Genomic DNA, 14229 nt, shown 5'->3' on the forward strand with positions numbered 1-14229 from the left:
TAAAACTTTTGCAAATTAAGTTTTCAGTCATTTCTTTACATTGTTATTTTAGCATGTCCTTATAAATTCCACAAATATCAAGTTACACCTGTGTTGTAACATTTTTGACAATTTTATTTCTTCTTGTTTCCATATAATTTGGCAAAACAATTTCCCCCACTGTTTTCTTTTTGCCTGATATATTCATCCATTCAAAGTTTATTTTCTTTAATTTTGGATTGTTCTTCAAATTTGTTATGAATCATTTCCATCATCTTCAAATTGTTTAGAGTGGCCTTTCCAATATTTTTGTTTGATAAGTCTTATTTTGTTGTTTATTTTATTTATACACTTTATATTTGGCTGTATTAGTCTTGTAAATGTTTATTAAATGTCTTTTTTTTTTTTATTTGTTTTTGATAGTGCATTTATTTCTTCACCAGGGATCAATTTTCTTTTGCATTTTCTTGTTTGTTTTCTGTTCTAGCATTTTATACTTGCTTAATGTTTGTTTTAAATTTTTCTCAAAGGGACTTTATATCTTCCTCATTACTGATAATTTTTTTTTGAACTTCCTCTTTTAGTCTATTTACACCTTAAATTTTCAAGTTTCCTTACTATGCTTTTTCACTTTATTTATCTTTTGATGGAAATGAAACTTCTATGATCACATCTAATATCTGCAGATATCGAAACTCTAATATCCAAGATTTCTTCTGGTTTTACTGTTTCATTTGTTATTCTATAATCAGTGGTAGACACACATAAGTCTTCATGATTTCCTGGTACTGTGTTAATTTGTGATTAAAGACATTATTATTTATTTTAAATCTGTTGCGTATACAACTCCAGAACAATCTTATTATATTTGAGTTTTGAGTTGTTTCTAGAGAAATTGCTTTGAAAAAAAATATTAAATGAAACATGCATTGACAAAACAATTGCTAGCAAACAGCTAGGAGAAATGAAGTCACAAGTGCATTTTATATCGTGAGGCAGAAAAAGGTATAAGAATCTGAAATGTGGAAAGGCAGCTGAAGTAGATTGTATTCAACCAGAAATGCTCAAGCATGAAAGTATAAAAATTTTACAGTGGCCAGACTGCATGATTCAGTAGGTCTAGTCAGAAAGAGAAATTCCATATGGTTGGAGTAGGGTTATCATGGTATACATGTACTGTAACAAAAATACAACTGCATGTGAGAATTACAGGGAAATTTCCTTACTAGACATTCCAGAGCCTCTTCTCCACTTGAGAAGAGGCTCAGAAAAATTGTGGAAGAGGGATTTGGGGATATAACAACATGGTTCAGTCTAATGACGAATTGTCAGGATCAGATATTTACTTTAAGACAAATAGGTGAGAAATAATGGGAATAGAACAATCGATTTGTATTTAAGTTCAGCAAATCTGGAAAACGTATAATAAAGTACTGGGGATAAATTTGTCATTTTTTATTTTTTTTATTTTATTTATTTTTGGGAACAAAATATAAAACAAAATACAAAAATATTTTGGGAAAATTTGGAGAAAAGAGCAAAGATAATAATAATGGTACATACCTGTTGATTTCTGCTCAGAACATGGACTGGTTATTACTAATACCATGTTCCACACAAAAATGTGCACAAATTCACATGGAGAGAAGAGGCAAGGAATAAGAAGCGTCTCATTGACTATGCTATTGTTGATAGTGATGTTTTCTCCCTGGTGCAGGACACCATAGTGTACAGAGGATTTGACATTGGAAGCGATCACTATTTAGTCTTGAGCAGGATAAAATTGAATTTCATATTGAAAAGAATAAAATGTAAGAAAGTTTTAAAGCGAATAAAAGTTGAGCAGCTATCATATGTGAACTGTAGACTAACATATACAAAGATTATTGAAACAAAAATGAAAGAGTTTGAGAACAGGAACCAAACCTTGGAGATTCAGTGGCAAGCCTTGAAGAAAACCCTGATCGATTCAGCCAGAGAGGCATGTGGTGAGGTTGTCTGCAAGGATAGAAAAATCAGAACTCTATGTTGGACATGGAAGTTAAAGAGGCAGTGAAGGAAAAGAAGAAGAAAGCATATCAAAAGTTTCTGGCAAACAAGTCGGCTTTTGCTCTTAGAGAATACAGAGACAAATGTAAGAAAGCGAAACACTGTGTAAAACTAGCTAAACAAAAATAACGAGAGGACTTTGGCAAGAACATAGAAAATAAATATCAAGAAGGTGGTAAGATATTCTGGAGGTTGTTGAAGAAGCTTAGGAATGGAGGAAAGAGTGCTGTAAAAGGAGTTAGAGATGATAAAGGTGACATGAAAACAGGAGAAAAAGATATCCTTGAAGTATGGAATAATTACTTCAAAAAATTGCTAAATGAAACAAGCAGTGATAGCACAGTGGTAAAAAACACTCAACAGGCATACATATACATATAGTCAGGAATACATATCCATACTTGAAGTAGAAAAAAGCCATCAAAGGCTTGAAATGTGGAAAGGTAGCAGGAGTAGATGATATTTGACCAGAAATGCTCAAGTATGGTGGTATAAAAGTCTTACAGTGGCTGCACTGCATAGTTCAGAAAGCCTGGATAGAGGAACGAATTCCCGATGATTGGAGTAGAGCTCTAATAGTGCCCATATATTAAAAGGGAAATAAAACTGAATGTGAGAATTACAGAGGTATTTCCCTACTGAGTGTTCCAGGCAAGATCAATGCAAGTAAACTTGAGAAACGGTTGAGAAGAATTGTGGAAAAAAAGCTTGGGGAAGAACAAGCTGGATTCAGGCCAAATAGAGGCTGTCAGGATAAGATCTTCACTTTACGACAAATAGTCGAGAAAGCATGGGAATATAACAAAAATCTGTATTTAAGTTTTGCCGATGTGGAAAAGGCACATGACAAGGTGCCAAGAGAGAAGCTATTCAATACGCTAGAGTTATGTGGTCTCGATGGGGCATTATATCCATCGATACTTAGTCTCTATTTGAGTTGTAAGTCGGCAGTTAGAACTGTACAGGAAGATGGTTTAATGTTAAATCTGGTGTGAGACAAGGATGTATATTATCCCCTCTATTATTCATTATCTACATGGATCACATTATGAAGGAAAGTGGTATTAACACGTTCGCTGCCACGCTACTTTGGCATGGTCTGTTCCCCTACGCCGAGCAGTTTTACTTCTTCAAGGTCAGCACGATAATCTCGTTACCGGAGGTAAACGTCCTACGAGTATACTCGTAGTTGGCTTGTACAGAGCATATACGGTCTATGAGAATACACAGTTTTGATGCTAGCCCCACAAGCCAAGGATTTTCACTTCTTCAAGGTCACTACAATAATCTCGTTCCCGGCGGTAAGCGTCATACGAGTATACTCGTAGCTGGCTTGTGAAACAGGTTTACCCACTACGAGTATATTCGTAGTTGGCAGCGAACGTGTTAAACATGATATGAGAATTGGAGATGTTAAAGTCAGCTCTTTGCTTTATGTGAACGATGTTATACTTCTGATTAAATCCACTATAAGTTTGCAAGATTCCCTGACTAAATTGAATAGCTGTTGTAATAGATATGGTATGAAGGTCAGCAATAAAAAGACAAAGACAATGAAAATAGGCAGAATCATTGAAAATGTCAACTGTGTTGTGAATGGAGAACCTGTGGAACAAGTAAAACATTTCAGCTATTTAGGCACGATTTTTACTGAAGATGGCAAATTAAATATGGAAATAAACAACAGAATCAACAAAGCTGGTATGGTAGGCAGTCAATTGAATAAATTCATATGGAAGAAGAGAGAAATTAGTCGTCACACTAAATTAGCTGTATACAAGACAGTGTTCAAACCAGTTTTAACTTATGGATCTGAGAGCTGGGCAGAAGTAAAACTCTTGACCAAAGACTAGAGACCGCAGATATGAGTCCTGAGAAAGATTATAGGCGTGAACAGATGGCAATATTATATTAAAAACGAGGATGTTAGGAAAGAACTCGATATTGTTAGCATCCAGGAATGTGTTAGCATAGCTAATCTCAGGTGGTAAGGTCACTTAAACAGAATGGGCGAGGAAAGATTAGCAAAACAAGTGTTCTCTGCCAGGTTGGCAGTAAAATGACCCAGAGGAAGACCAAGATATAGGTGGATTGATACAGTACAATGTGCCTTAGATGATAGAAATATAAGATCTGATAATGATAATATTGGAGTCTTGACAAGTAATAGACTGATTTGGAGCAAAATTGTGGATAGGAAGTTAGTAATTATGTAAATTTTTCATGTAGTACTATCATATCCTGTACATCCTTGAGGGTACATGTCAGGAATTTTGATGATGATGATGATGGGTAAATTTGTTCAAAATAATTATATGGTGCAAGCACAAAGATAGCTATATACAGTTAAATCCTAATTCAGCAGTTAGAATTGAAAATGCACAGAAAGGTTAGGTTGGGTTGTCTAACTGCAGCAAAAGTCGCTAATATTGAGGCTGGTGGTGTGCTTATGCACATATTCATCTGCCTGGTTTGTCTATTTTGTAAGAAGAAAACTTTCCCACCTCCATATGACACTGGTAACTCACTTTTAATTGAACAGATCTTATAAAAGTTCTTTCTGCCCTAGATAGGATTTGAAGTTGTTGTTCCTACTAATGGATAATTGTGGAAGAGAAAAGGAAAGTGTACAGGAAAGTGCTCTGATGTAAAATTAGGTATAAGGCAAGGATACACACTATCAACTAGTTCTATTCATCACCAACATGGATCACATCATGAAAGAAAGTGGCATTAAACTTGATATCAAATTTGGAGATATTATACTCAGCTCTTTACTATATGCAGATGATGTTATATTTCTAAATTAAAACAGTAACAAGTCTTTAGGATTCCTTATTTGAATTGAATAACTGATGTAACAAATTTAGTATCAACATCAGCAATATAATGCCTATTATAATAAGCAACAACATAGAAAACATCCACTACATTTTCAATGGAGAACATATGGAACATGTAAAAAAAATTTCATTTATCTCAGTAAAGATGGCAACTTAAATTTAGATATGTGCAGAGCTAGTACAAGGTTGTTGTTGTTATCAGCCTGTTGCATACCACTGCTGGGCAAAGGTCCCTACCAATTTTTTCCAGTCTTATGGGATGTTTTCAATTGAGCTGGTTCCGATTTCCAATGATCTCATCTTACCACTTCATGCTGTGTTTTTCTCTGAGAATTTTAACTGCAGAAAGGCTGTCCATCTATCATCATTCATCCTTGCTACCAACCTAGTTCTGCTTTAGTTATTTGGACTTGTCAATAATCAACAGTTTTATGATTTGTCTAATTGTCAATATTTTTTCTATTTGAGCTTTTTAATTCCTAAAATACTTCTTTTCTTTGCTAAGTTTCTGATGTTATATGTCTGTCTAAGACCAACTCGGGCATAGGTTTCCTGTTAAGTAACAAGGCCTGTCAGGCAATGATAGGAGACCTCATTTTTACATGACGTCACCATTCCAGAATCTAACAGTAAACATAAAATAAATATGCATATACTTATCTTTTAGCAAAGTATAACTATGTTTTTTTTGTAAACAAGATCTTGTATATTATACTTTGAATTATGTGAATTAAAATTAATGTATCTGCGTGTCAAGTATAAATGTAAGTCAGCAAAAAGGGGCAGTTGTAAGAGAAATTATTAGTGACTTTCTACAAGTGAAAGAACGCAAGTTATTCAGCAACATAAGGCAAAGATCGCCCTAACACTACAAGAGCAGCATAAGCACCCACAGGCATCACATCTGAGAAGATATCGTGATGCATACATTCTCAGAAATAGAAAGTCCCATATGTTGATCGGTGAAGTCACCCAGTCAGAGACTAATAGGCAGAACAATAAGAGAAATTCAAATTTAGAAAGGTGGCGCTCTTGGGGAGCGCATAAAACCCGCGACACGGAATTGAATTCTCCCCGTTTTGTTTGTTCCTGCATTCTCTCCATGTGCTACAAGTGTTCATCACAGTTCAGCTCTTATTTTTAAGAGCTGACTTTCAAGAAGTTCCGGCATGGCACCGCAGCAGAGCTCGGCAAGATCGAACGTAGGCCGTCAATGAGAAGGATCATTGATGTAAACCCTTAGCAGAGAAATAGTGCCTGGCCCAGGAGAGCATGTGTATCCCACATGGCGAAAAAAATCGAGACAGCCAGAATCGTAACAAAGGAGGAAGGACGGAAAGAAACCGATAAAGAATAGATAAGTACTTTCACATGTTCTAGCCCCTTTCTGAGAATTGACTAACAGTGCAAAAAGAGTGTATCTTAAACTTGTAATAGAAGGAAGTGTGAAAGACTGAGATTTATGTAAATGACACTATGACTTTTGAAAATGAATTTTAAGAACTTTCAGTTAGATACAGATTTTGTCGTGATTCATTCGAGAGAGATTATCAATGTGCTAAATGACCAATTGAGTTGTAGATAAGAATGTAAAAAATGTTAAAATATTTTATTTGCTAACATTTAGAAATCAATGCTTAATTATTTTAAGAATGAGAGAGTGAGAGAAAAGTAGAAGTTTAAATTAGAATTAATAATTGTTCTATTTTGTATTGCATTGCATAATGAGTTCATTAAATTTATTTGATACTTTACATGTCTGTATTTCTGATCATGCTGACTGACCCTTCATAAAATACGAACCTGTGATTGTATGTGTGTGCGGGGATATCCCAATTAAGAATAGTAGGGCAAGACTGCAATAAACAAGAAAACCTAAGGCTTCTGAATTTTAGCTAAGATTATTAGTAGCACCTAATATCCTATGACTATTCTTAGGCTGAGTTTAACTCTACCCTTAAGACCCAGGATGGCGCAGTAAATAAATTTGCCTGAGTGAATAGGATAGCTCATAGTATTCAGGGAACAGGTAATTCTTGTGGCTGTTAGAAAGTTAAATTACGTAAGAAATAAAATAAAATGGATAAAGAATAATATGATAGAACAAAGGCTCAGACCAGACGATAAGTATAGAATAAAAGAAGGATTGTAAAGATTTGATAACATTAACACTAAGACGTGATAAAAGTTAAAATTTAAATAAGAATAAGAAAATACAAGAATAAAAGGGAAACATAACAATAAAAATAAAACAAAGAGAAGGCCACATAACAATGGCGCAGCCGACATAACGAAAGGTGCAAGCGGTAGGATTTTGATAGAAGAGGTTGAAGTAAGAAAGGATATAATTAAATATAGAGCATCGATATAATAATAGCAAATATATATGCATAACAACACAAACTAGTTAGTGAAAGAATAATGGTTGCAAGATTCAGTGCCCAACCATTTAATATCACAACTATTCAAATATATGCGCCCACTGCAGAGAGTGCAGATGAAAACATTGAGAGATTTTACAGGGATCTACAACTAGTAATTGATGAGGTGCCGAAGCAGGATATACTCATCATTGGAGGAGACTGGAATGAAAAGATTGGCAAAAATAACACAGGATGGGAAAAGGTAATGGGAAAATTTGGATATGGAGAAAGAAATGAACGTGGAGAGATGCTTCTGGAATTTGCCACGGATAACAACCTGATGATTTGCAATACCAAATTCCAACAAAAAGATTGTCGTAAATGGATGGTGCTCCTTTGATGGCAAACACAGGAATATGATCGACCTGATATTAATAGACCAGAAATGGAGAACCTCAGTACAACAGTGCAGATCATTCCAAGGAGCTGATATTGATTCGGACCACAGATTAGTGATTGCGAATATAAGACTAAAACTGAAACAGAAGTACAAAGGAAAGTTCCAAAAAGCTAGAGACATCTCAAAACTAAATGAAGACAGGCTAAGAACAGCATATCAGAACATATTGGAAACTAAGCTTAAGACCCCAAGTGAAAAACAAAATATAAATACAAGAGCAGAATGACTGACTACAGTGCTAAAGAAAGCAGTAGAGGAAGTAATTCCTGAAAGAGAAAAGATCAACAAGAAATGGATAACCCAGGAAACCCTAAAATTGGTACAAGAGAAAAGAGAACTGAAACTTAAAAGAGATAATTCAGAGGCAGCAGATGAGTTATACCATCAAAAATGTAATAAAGTAGGGAAAGCAGCAAGATCTGATAAAAGCCAAATGGTTGTGGGACCAGTGCAAAGAAATTGAACAGTACTATGGAGAACACAAAACTAGAGAGGTCTACAAACTTATAAGAAATGTCAATAGGAAGTGGCAAACAAGATCACTAGCAGTCAAGGATGAAAATGGTAAAGTATTGATGGACAAGACAGAAATCATACACAGATGGACAAGATATTGCAGCGAACTATATAAAAATCAACTAAATGATACAGCAACAGAAATAATCAAAGAACTAAAAGCAATCTCTCCACCAGCAGAGATCTTTGAAAATGACATCTTAGAAGAGGAGGTGAATAAGGCTATAAAACATCTCAAGAACAACAAGAGTCCTGGAGATGACAACATAATAGGCGAGATGCTAAAATATGGGAGAGAATCAGTTGTAAAAGAAATGCATAAGCTGTGTAATGAAATATGGAGATCAGGGTATGCCCCCGAAGAGTGGAAAAAATCGGTCTTGGTTGTTCTTCATAAGAAAGGCAGTGCTTTAGAATGCACCAATACAGAACTATTGCATTGAAATGATGAAAGTGCTGATGAAAATATTAACAGAACGCCTGAAGGGGAATATGGAGGCACACCTTCCAGATGAGCAAGCCAGATTTCGACAAGATCGAAGTACAGTGCAACAAATACTCGCACTAAGACTAATCGCAGAGAAAGATCGAAGAAAGAACAAAAAGATATATTGCTGTTTCATGGACTTCCAAAAACCAATTGATAATATTGACCAAAACATAACATGGGCTGTCTTGGAATCCTATGGTGTGGACAATAAATTGATCCGCCTGCTGAAAGATATAAACAGCCAAGCACAAGCAAAAATCAGAATAGCAGGTGAGACTGGAGATTTGTTTGCCACAAGTCAAGGGGACCCAATATCACCAATCATCTTCATCACACACCTGGGAAGAACACTAGATAAGATTAAAGAAGAAGGTGGAGGTATTTCAATAAATGGCATGAGAATAAACTACCTCTGCTTTGCAGATGGCATCGTCCTGATTGAAGAAGACGCAGCAAGGCTGGAACAGACATTGCAAACACTATACACAGAAGGAAAAAGATATGGACTAAATGTCAACTTTGAAAAAACTAAAAATGATATTCGGACAATAGGAGTTACTGAACAGAGTTACCATAGACAGATTTGAACTGGAAAATGTGGAACACTTCACATATCTTGGATGCCGCATGACTTGGACCCCAAAATAGAGATAAAAATGAGAATAGCCAGAGCAACAACTATTTTAAAAGCTATGGACAAAATATGGAAGAGCCGAGCTATAAAGATGCAAACTAAACTGCGCATTGTAGAAACCTGTATCTTCAGCAGCATGCTCTATGGATGTGAGGCCTTGGTACTCCTGAGAGAATCTGAAAGGAGGATATCGGCATTTGAGAGGAAGTGCTATAGAAAGATCATGAGAATAAGCTGGATAAAGAAAGTGAACAATGAGGAGATCTACAGATGAATACAACCAAAAGAAAACCTGATCCAGAAAATAATAAAAAGGAAACTATGTCTATTTGGCCATATATGTAGAATGAATGATGAGAGAAAATTAAAAACGTTGCTGTCTGGAATGATTGAAGGAAAGAACAAAAGAGGAAGACCAAACAGAGAATGGGGCGATGACATCGTCAAATGTGCGGAAACTCTATACACAAACTGAGTCATCTTGCACAAAATAGAATGCAATGGAAGAATCATATCAAGATGGTAGCAGACACCTATGGGCACTGGACCCATGGTTGTTGATGATAATGAAGACCAACTCTTGGCATTATATGTTCATATGGACAATATAATGGAATCCATCATCTTCCTTTTAAGAGAGATGAGCAAATCATCTTTCATCAACTGGCCCAGTTTCTAGTAATTATTTCATACTTTGGTAACCCCTTCTTTCATGGTGAAGGAAAGGATTAAAAATTATGGAAACAATTACCATTTTATAATATAACTTCAGTTTAATATAAACCAAAATAATCACTCAACATTTCGATCTTCATATCAACGTCATCACACTTTGGTAATTCTGGATTGTATTTCTAGGTCAATTGCCAAAGGATATTATTTATCCCTGGCGATAAGTATCAAAACTCTGGAATGTATTTAATTTTTGAGCAATAGGAAGTTTTTGAATTTTTGAGCAATTACACTTCATTTTTGTTTTGTGTTAACCTTTCTTCTCCCATCCTTTATTAATGCATCATAAGCATTTCTGTATTTTGTATGATCACTCCACCATCCCTCCTCTTTAGAGATATGCTAAGCTCAGCATATTCAATTTTATTTTTTGGGAAGTCATTCCCACTTTTGAACAATTAACTCTCTTTTTATTAATAGTTCAGTATTTTTGGTGAGAACTGTGGTTTTCCTTTATAATTGCTTTACATGAAGCTTTAATTTGTTTTTCTGTTTTGAAGATATATTTTGTAGTTCTTTGTTGAGATTAGTTTTTGTAAGCATTAATATTTTTAGATTACTATGGGATCATTTTTTCTTCAATTTATTTCTGATTTGGTTAAGATAAACTAGAATGATGGTATGATAACTTACACAGAATGGGAGAAGAAGGATTAGCATAAAGATTTCTTTCAGATAGTGGGATGGCAGGAAAAGGAGGAAGATGAAACTCTAAGTAGATTGATGTAGTTAGTAATTAATTAGTATTAAATGTAAGATTTGAAAATGTTCGAGACCTTACAAATGACAGCATCATTTGAAATAAAAGTGTTGATATGAAGCTAGTAATAATAACATAATTTTAATTATGTACTACCATCACAGCAATATATATATGGTATATCAGGAAACAATATGATAATGCTGAATGATTCTCAATCTTTTGTTGTTAGCTAAAGTCTAGCTGTGAGAATTCGTATGTGGTTTACACTCAGCTTCTTCTACACCAATTTTCGCTTGAATAGTTTTCCCAAAGGTTCACTTAAGGAACTTGCTTCATGGTGGACAGGAATTTGATGTTCAACGGTCATTTAGGAAAAGTTACAACTATAACTCATAGCAAAATTGCACTGTAAATGAACCTTGACAAGATCACACCTTGGCTACTGTGCACAGATTAAGTCTTCTAGGTTCCATGGAGATAAAGAAGCTGTGGAAAGGCTGCAAAGAAGAGTTATAAAGTTACATAGGGATTATGGAATGTATATTATGAGGACAGATTAACTGTAGCTTACAGACCCTGTCTAACAGGAAAAAGAGGAGTGATATGATATGACAGTTCTATAAACTTCTGAAAGGGCATTATAGGATATCACCTGATGAAATTTTTCTTTACATGGAAGATGGAGAGAGAACAGGCGCATCCATGGAGATTAAGTTTGTATGAAGTTAAGAAAGTTGTAAGAGCTAGATTTTTCTCTCACAGAGCAGTGAGTGAGTGGAACAGTTTGCATCTTGAAGTGGTGAGTGCATATAGTGTGAATGTGTTTAAGAAACGACATGACATCTGGTTTGAATGATATACAGCCTCCCTCAATGAGTCCTTGACTCTCTGGAGGACTCAATAATAAACTGCTGAAAATTCCAGATCGACCATAGATAAGACAAAGCTCTATAGGAACAATGCTATAATAAAGGAAATTCATTTGATCAAACTATCCACTATAACAAATGATCCCCATAAGTTTGCTATAGTGAGAGTTGATTGTATTACAATGCTCTTAGCTCACCAATTCTAAGCAGATAATACCAAATTTAAAAAGGCATTTTTGCATAAAAATAATTATGTTCAAAGTATCAATATTTTTACATTTTTTATAAAGTATCTCCCATGAATGAAAGATTACAAACCTACAGCACATCAGTACTGTAGGTGGGCTACTGAGCGAGTTATTTATCATTTTATTTATTTTTTACAATAGTCCAGATGCAATGCAGTCTCATGCAAAGCAATGAAATTCATACCCCACTTAAAGATAGTCATAAGCATCCATGCCCATGATGAGATTTGAATCCACAGCCCGTTGAGTGGAGAGCAGATATGCTATCTATTTTGTCAACAAAGATGGCAATTACCTAATCACACAATTACCTTTTCTTTTTTAAGTTGTTCAACAATGGCTGTAGTAGCTTCCAGAGAAGACTGAATATTCTGTACTTTATTTTGAAGCTCGATTTTATCTTGCTGTTCCAGGGATAACTAAAAAAAAGAAATAAATAAACAGATCTCTTAAAGGTTAGGTCTCATTCTAATAAAAATATATCCCTAAATTTAATAAATAATCAATGCATTGTTAGAATTTTACAGATTTCTGTTGCAATATTTTGATCAGTGCATTAACATGTATATGGTTATGGATATAATGAAAAAATAAAAAATAAATAACAGCATGCCAAAGATATATATAAATATATTACTAAGACTCAATACCAATCTTCTGCTGGCATTTTATTTTAATAATCAAGCATTGAGACTATAAGTATCAAAATGCTTCAGAAATACTATATTGTTACAAGGAGATAGTAAGAAAAATCTTAAAATTCATGGTAAAACTTTTTTTTTTTAAGTTACTAATCTTAACTGGGATGAGGAACACATGCAAGTGAATGAATTCTACATTGGTCAGTTCTACATACAAGAAACATCAGATTCCCCACATTATTTTTCCATAATTTTCAAGGGGATGTTGAAATGCATGTACACGAATGCTAGAAGTATCAGAAATAAGGAAGAGGAGGTTTTGACATTAGTCAGCTTGCCCTGGCCAAAATTACAGGCATCAGTGAGAACTGGTTGACAGAAAATAAGAGTAACAGGGATAGAATGTAGAGGATACTGTATTTTCAGGGAGGATAGAAGGAATACAACAGGAGGCAGAGTATTGCCAATGATACCAGAAGAATTACAACAAAAAAAATTAGAAGTTAAAGAGGATTTTAGGTTTGGGAAGATGGTTCATTTCAGGTTATCTGGTGCGAGATAGATGACAAGAGGACAAAATATACTGATGGCTGCTGCTGCTGCAGCAGACTAGGTGTTCCACAAGAAGATGTGGATGCTATGCATCAGCAGATTTTTTACAGGCTCAGCAATTATTATGGGACATAGACTGGGGAGAGGAAAGGGGGCATGGCAAGATGAAAGTGGAATTTCTACAGTTGCTAATGGATAATTACCTGAAACAACAAGCCATAGCAGGGATGTAAGAATGTTGCATCTGGTAATAGTATCAGAAGATACCAACACTTTGCTCCCAACTTGGAGAGTGATCAAGCAGTGTATTTCTGGGAAGTTACTAAATATGTGGAATTCTCTGTCAAGAGATTTTTGTTGAACTTTAAAGCTGGTAATTATGAAAGACTTATGAGGCATCTTGGAGGAGGCTTGAGCTGCTACAAGGAAAGAATGTCAGTAGTGCATAGGAAGTGATCAGGGACTGTTTGAGAGAAGTGGTATCAGATTGCTTACCAAGTCAGGAGGATAAACCAAGTGGAGATTAAGTAAATGAGTTAAAGCTATGAAGCAAGAACTTAAAAGAGAGAGAGGAAAAAAAAACTGTGAAGTGAATACAAAGAAAAAGTCGACAGTACACAGCAGCACAAAGTGCAAGCATGAAGGGGAAGTATGATGATGTGCTGAAAAGTTGTGATAATCACCATGAAGGATTTTAGATAGAACCATGTAACTTACACATTATTCTACATATTTCCCATGAGGTGTTATACATTTATTACAACACTGCTGCATCATTTGCAATCCTCTGAGAAAAAAGACTTCCCCTTGTTAAAGAAACCAATCCTCAGCTGCAGATATGACTTCATCATCTGTGGTAAATTTTGTTCCTTTCAAGTGTTTTTTAAATTTGGGAATAGGAAATGTCATATGGGACCAGGTCTGGTGAATAGGGTGGATGAGGCAGACATTGAAAGCCCAAGTTGTGTATTGTCTGTTAGGTATCATGAGAAGTGTGAGCAGGTGCACTGTCCTGCAAAAGGAATATGCCTCTGCTCAGTTTCCCTGCTGTGTTTTTCTTTCAGTACTTCCTTTAATTCCTTCGGAGCTGTTGAATAAACTGCTACTCTAACAGTTTCACCTTTTTTTTGAGATACTTGGTAAGGATTAC

The 14229-nt window shown here is 35.1% G+C and overlaps 1 protein-coding gene across 1 annotated transcript in view; it reads right to left on the reverse strand.

Annotated features, from left to right (window-relative positions):
• The window catches only part of LOC150109219 (uncharacterized), a 672102-nt gene that overhangs the window by 304440 nt on the left and 353433 nt on the right, over positions 1-14229 (reverse strand). The window contains exon 23 of the mRNA XM_090401856.1: positions 12198-12305. Within this exon, the coding sequence (XP_090257982.1) occupies positions 12198-12305 (108 nt within the window). The remainder of the gene's footprint in view (positions 1-12197; positions 12306-14229) is intronic.

The sequence above is a fragment of the Typopeltis vanoorti genome, chromosome 2 (genome assembly GCF_054136105.1).
Source record: "Typopeltis vanoorti isolate ZY-2024b chromosome 2, IOZ_Tvanoo_1.0, whole genome shotgun sequence".
Classification (NCBI taxonomy): domain Eukaryota; kingdom Metazoa; phylum Arthropoda; class Arachnida; order Uropygi; family Thelyphonidae; genus Typopeltis; species Typopeltis vanoorti.